Source organism: Alligator sinensis, unplaced genomic scaffold (genome assembly GCF_000455745.1).
Source record: "Alligator sinensis unplaced genomic scaffold, ASM45574v1 scaffold1178_1, whole genome shotgun sequence".
NCBI classification, from domain to species: domain Eukaryota; kingdom Metazoa; phylum Chordata; order Crocodylia; family Alligatoridae; genus Alligator; species Alligator sinensis.
The window spans coordinates 537,683-544,060 of record NW_005842596.1 but is presented as its reverse complement, the minus strand read 5'-3'; the positions used below and the strand labels follow the sequence as shown (position 1 = coordinate 544,060).

Below are 6,378 nucleotides of genomic sequence, written 5' to 3'. Positions count from 1 at the left end.
CCGGGGGGGGTGGGCGGGGGGGTGGGCGGGGGGGGGGCAGCCATCAGGGGGGCTGCAGGAGCTGGCAGGGGATGGGGCTAGGTGAGGCAGCAATCTGGGAGAATAGCGAAGCAAGCGGGGGTGGGGCGTGTGGGCCATGCAGGGGGTGGTGGTAGACCCTGTGGCGGGCAGCAAAACATATAGGTATTTAGAATTCATTTTATTATGATGATAGAGGCTTCCAAATTGCTTTAACACTGTAGATATACCAATAAAACATTGCCCAACTGATCCCTGTCTCTCATTCTGTCTCTCTATATATAGTGGTTTTTTGTTTTAGTTGTGGAAGAATATGGATTTTGGGGTATTTTACAGAGTGACTTTGGGATTTTTTTATCAGGGATTTTTCAGTTTTCAAATAGGGAACACCGGAATTCCTGCTAGGGAGGCCAGTGGCAGGACCCAGGCAGAGGAGCCGGCTCAGAGCTGGCACCTTGGAACCAGATGGAGGTGGCTGACCTCCTGACCTTTTGGGGCCAGGAGGACATGCTTTGACAGTTCAAAGCAGGCCACCACACTGGGAACATCTTCCGGGCAATAGCTGCCCAGATGGCCGAGCAGGGGCACACATAGCAGTAGTACTGCACAAAGGCCAACCCTGCAGCCACAGCCCACCGGCGGTTGGCCCAGAGGGGCAGGTGTCTCTACTGGCTGTGCAGTCCCCATCCAGGTCTGGCAGGTGTGCAGCAGGTCACAGCCAGGCAGCAGCCCCCACTGCCAGACTGCTGCAGTGGGTAAAGGGTGCAGGGAACTCTCAGGGCTGCTTCAGCAGTCCAGCTGGCACAAGGGGTAGTGTCCCCAGGTACCAACGGGCTGGGCCCTGGAAGCTCCTGAGAGTAAGTAGCCCTGAGCTACTTGAGCCGCTTTTTGTACTGATGGGGCAGGTGCTGGCCTAGGGGTCTAGCTCCCCCTGGCTGCAGATCCAGGAGGAGCCAAGCAGGGTTATTTTGCCCCAAGGGGCACAATTTGCCCCACACCAAAGTGCATGTCAGGGCATGGGAGCTGACGGAAAAAGCTCTGGCTCAAATTTGCACCGCTTCTATTTGAGCTGCTGCAAATGCACGTACTTGCATGTGTGGATGCACCCAATGGGAGCAGCCTAGAACAGGGCTGCTCCTACCCTGCTCTGATCCCTTGCAGCAGCCAGGGGGAGCTCCAGACTCCCTTGGGGTACTAGCCTCGGGGTTGGCAGGGAGCACGGGGGCCAGTTGTGATGTGCATGGGGCCAGGAGAGCTCTGCTGGCTGCAGCAGAAGCTGTCTCTTGGCACTATGTACATGGGAGGGGTCCATGGGGCCAGGAGACAGCTGCCACTGTAGAGCTTTCCCAGCCCCATGAACATGGGGACAAGAGCCATGTTTATCAGGGCTTTTCTGTACAGCTGGGGGCTGGCCAGGAGCTGTCCTGCTTCTGGGGCAACTCCCAGTGAGCCCCTGGCTGAAAAGCAGGGAGGTCCCTAGTCTCAGTGCTGTTTGGCTCTTGGCTCCTGAGTGGATTGTAGGAGTTCCCCATCCACTGGGACCCGTGGTTTTGCGGCTCACTAGGAGCAAATTTGCTTCTGGTCAGTGTTTATACATGCACATTTACAGGTAGTAACTAACTTCACAGTACTGTAGACTAATTTACTTTGCAGTAAATGGTGTGCATGGGTAGGCAGTGATGTTTTACTGTGCAGTAGATTAGTCTTGTGTAGACACGCCCTTAGAGGAAAGCCAGTATTTCATCATCATTTACTATAATGGATATATGAAAGCTTCAGTGCTTTATTAGATCCCTTGCCTTACATGTCAGCTATATATAACAGGGTGCTTCCAGTAACATGGTTGAACTATGAAACTATAACTTTGTTTTGTTTCACATGCTATTTTTATGTACATTTAGTGCTCAGAGAAGTGGCAAAAAACAGGTATGGGATTAACATCAGCAGTGTAAACTACAATGTCAGACCAATTTTCCTTACTTGAGACCTGGAGAGACTAATTGTAGAAATGAGTGCTATGCATCTGCATGGATGCTGCTTCATGATACGATACATGCTGTACCTTTCAATGTTAGCTTTCATCAAGTGCTAGGAACTACTTACTGCACCATCCGGCATCAAAATTCCTGTTGGGATCAGTACCAACGCAGCTGCTACCAGCATGTCTAGAACGTGTCTTTCTCCACATGCGGTTCTGCAATGGAATGATTATTGCATTTATTTGAATCCAAAATGAGGTGTCCCCCCCTCCCTGTTCAACACAGGGACAGGGAGAGGAGGAACCCTTTGTTTTGGATTGGAGTACAAGATACAGAGACAGGCAGCTGCTGCAGTTCTGGCTCTGGTGCTAACCTGAACTCCAACCCCAGCCCTGCCTTGGGGTCAGAGCTGCAGCTGCTTCTTGCGCTCCCCACCACCTCTACTTCTGTGCCACCTCCTCAGTGCCTCTGTCCCCACTCCCCTCCATTGCTGCTTACCCTCAGTTGTGGTTCTAGCCCTGCTCTTCCTTTGTGGCAGCAACAGCAACAGTGGCATCATCTCTGGCCCCAGCCCTGACTCTGACATAGTCCCAGTCCCAGACTTAGTCTTGGGGCTGCCACCACTGCAACCACTGCTCCCTGACTGGGTGTAGGTTGGAGCCAGAGCCCCAACTTGGGGTAAGCAGTGGGGCTGGGGGGAGGGGGAACAGGCAGTGTGAGGGCTGCAGGCATTGCAGAAGACAGGCATAGGGGGTAAGGGTAAGTGGCAGGGGGGTAGGCACCAGGCGGAGGCAAGCATCACAGGGGGCAGGCACAGGGAGGAGACAGATACCGGGGTGAAGTGGTAGTGGGGCAGGCCACAGGGACCTGCTGGGGGGGACAAGTAAGGGAGGGAACAGGAGGCAAGGGGTTCTGCCTGCCTCCTGACTTCCTGCCTCCCTGCTGCTGCTTTCCCCCTGCAGGGCAGGAGGGGGTTAATGAATTTAAGACACTTCTCCAATAATTAGATTTCATATATGGAAAATTATAATGAAATTATAAATTTTCTGTGTAGAAAATTTAATTATTTGGGGGTCATCTTAAATTTAGATTAATCTTGGATTCATGTAAATAGGGTAAGTGCATGTAAATACTATGGGATAGTTATAGTATTATGCCCAATCACTGAGATTCTTGTTCAGAAACAAGTGCGTACATACCGTGGTCCAGGTGTAGACATAGCCATCAATATTAAGAACAGGAAGGACAAAGAAGTCAAGGTTGGTGAGAAGACGGGTCATAAGTTCGTCTTTTCCGTAAGTTTCAACAGCCTATATAGGGATCAAAGAGAGAGCTGATGCTTTCACAGAATCAGAATGACAGATACTTCTGAAACTTATTTGAAAGGCAAACACAGGTGTTAACTTTTGAAACTGGGGCAAAATCTTCCTACCTGCTAGGTTTAATGTGGGAGTTTTACAAATAGGCTGTGCTCAATCCAGTACCAAATGCAAAATTGCAAATATTTTCTTTTGAGGGTGCATGATACATTGAGAGCCTGATTCAAAACCTATTGAAATCAATGGAAATCTTTCCACTAATTTCACTGAGCTTTGGCTCTGGCCCAAATGCTCAAGAAATGATGATGATGATGGTGATTTAATGCTGCAAAGTGACTGGTTGTGCTTCACAATCTGATGTGTGAAACAATAAAAAAATTGAGGTAGTTTTAAGTGCTGGAAGGAATAAGGAATAAATCCCAGATTAAATTAATTACAGCCATACTCTTGTAAACCACCATTATTCCTATACATAAAAATGGACCAAAGAAGAATCACTGATTCTCTGGCAGTCCCCCAAATCAATATGCCGGTGGGCAGAGCTCTCTATCTACTACTACAGCTGCAATAGCATGGTAACATATGTGACTTGCAGAGACAAATTTCCTTATTTTTTCCCTCTGCACGCAGCAGATACCAAGACTCCAGCAGTAAACTTATATTTCCTGATTGTGGATATATGCCTGTGTAAAATGACTGTTAGAAAGGTATACGAAAGCTGTACTTGTAATCTGAAATTTTCAATCGTTTTACACAGATATTAAGACTACTGAATTGTACAACACTGGAAAATGAGACCTGTAGGCTTTTGATGGGTACATAAGTGTAGGTTAGATGTAGGATCTGCAAAAGCCTCTCTCTGTCTTTTGTATATTCTCTAAGAGTCTCCTCAACATTTCCCTTCCCTTTTTGTCTTTGGACTTTTGTTGTGTCCAGTACTACTATCAAATAAATAAATAAAGATGATCCTGTTAATGCATTTCTTTGTATCTTGAATCCTCTGTAGAAAGGCACCAGCTACCAACTAAATTCATGGATTGACTGTTTCAACTAATAAGAAAAATAGTTACTGTGACTTAAATTTAAAAGAATAATGGTAACACATGCTATTTGCACTACTGTTGGGAGTTAATGAGATCACATTCCCATCAACTTGACTCAGATGTCACTTTCAATTTCCACTGCTCCTTATGCACAACTGCATGGATGTCTCACAGGACAGAAAGATTAGTCTTGTCATCACTGTCTATGCCAGCATGATCCATTCAGGTACTTTGGTTTTCCTCTATCTGGATTTTAACTACCTGCTGCTGCTTCTGCTTTTAGAACTTTAAGAACAGGAACTTTTACTACATTTGAGAAAACAGTATCTGAAAACTGAGGTTGTCGTGCTGAATGTGATATTTCTTTCTTTCCACAGAAAAGACTATGTGTACAGCATTCCCCAGTTCCCCAGGCAATATAATGAGGAGGAGAATAAAATATTATATTTCATTTAAGAATTAATCATGTGAACCTCATTTTACTTGTGAACACACGTTAGAAGATGTTTTCCAGTTTCAGAAAATTGTTATTTTTATTAAATAAAACATATTGAATGTATAATTCTTTTGCTAAATATTCATATTTAAAGTCAATACATAATATTGACTTTAAGTCATAACTCTAGGGGAGAATATACTGAAAATATAATATTTTTCCTTTTGAATAGAAAATGTAGGGAGAGATGTCTGTATCCTCCCTATCACTGGGACATATTTATTTAATCATCTTGTTTTATTTAGGGGAATGTTAATCTCACCCTTTTTCCATTGCAAAACAAGAATAAGTCCAAGGAACCCAGATACCTGAAGCATTAGGAAGAAAAGGCTCCATCCTACTTCTAAGATGCATATTGAGGAACTTTTTATAGTTTACCTTGACTTCTCCCATTCATTAGGATCACATAAGGGGCTGAATTATGTACCATTGAATTGATGACAAAACTTCCACGTCACAAGTTGAGCCAGAAGCCTGACAGGAATTGTAGTGTCACTGTCTATTATAATGGTGCAGAATTAAAATGGATACATTTGCTTATCTATTCCCCTGTGTTCCCCTCCACCTGCCCCCTGCCTCACCTCCAAACTGTATGAGAATAGAAGTTATATGGATTGCTGCAAGCAAAGTCAATGTGACTGGGGCATCCCTGGGAAGTGTATCAAGCTACACTGGGGCCACAGGACCAGATGTGAGGAACTGGCCTACAATATATACACACTGCACATCATGGGAGAATAGGCCCAAAGTTATAATTTAGCAACCCGAATCTAAAATAAAATAAAAATAGAAAACAGTGGAGTAGAAACTGCTAAGAACTGATCTGTATGAGATTATATATTGTGCAGGCTGAATTTTTTGTTCAGTGAAGCTTAAATCGCAGTTCCGGTGGGGTGTATCATTTACAAATTGGGTCAAATTCAGTGATCTGTTTTAGCTGGGAAAATTTTTTTGGAAAAAAACTCAGAACATCTCAAAATATTTTTTACTTCGTTTCAGAATGAAAATGTTATTTCAAATTTGATACAAATATTTTTCAAAAAAGGTGGTTGTTTTATTTTGGATTAAACAAAAAAAAAGTTTCAGCCTGACCTTCTTTCCTGAAAAACCTGAAAAAGTAGGTCAATCTAACTGAATTTGGTATTTGGTTCAGGTACCAACTGAAGAAAATCTATTAATAACAGCATTTTAATTCTGTTATTGTATTTGGTTCATGTTTATTACATCACGTTTATTACTCTGTTTTTGTGAAAACCTTCTTTATTGTGTTTACCAACCTCTTTCACGAACCACTGGCAGAATGCAGGGGAGATCCATTCTCTTGCATGGAAACCACAGTCTATAAAGATGGCCTTTTTGTTGTGACCACTTTTTCCCACCTATAGTAAATTAAAAGTCATGTATAAAATAACCTTTGTGGCACACCAATTGTTAATACTTTGTCACCCAACTGGTATAACTTAACATCAGTATGATATATATTTCTTGATTAAATTGAAACCTAATACTCAGAGTGCATTCCT

The 6,378-nt window shown here is 44.0% G+C and overlaps 1 protein-coding gene across 1 annotated transcript in view; it reads right to left on the bottom strand.

Annotated features, from left to right (window-relative positions):
* Positions 1–6,378, bottom strand: part of LOC102371682 (carboxypeptidase B) — a 28,254-nt gene that overhangs the window by 11,825 nt on the left and 10,051 nt on the right. Inside the window, exons 6-8 of the mRNA XM_014524336.2 lie at positions 6,133–6,234; positions 3,197–3,307; positions 2,122–2,212 (exon numbers count right to left, since the gene is read on the bottom strand). Of these exons, the coding sequence (XP_014379822.1) occupies positions 2,122–2,212; positions 3,197–3,307; positions 6,133–6,234 (304 nt within the window). The remainder of the gene's footprint in view (positions 1–2,121; positions 2,213–3,196; positions 3,308–6,132; positions 6,235–6,378) is intronic.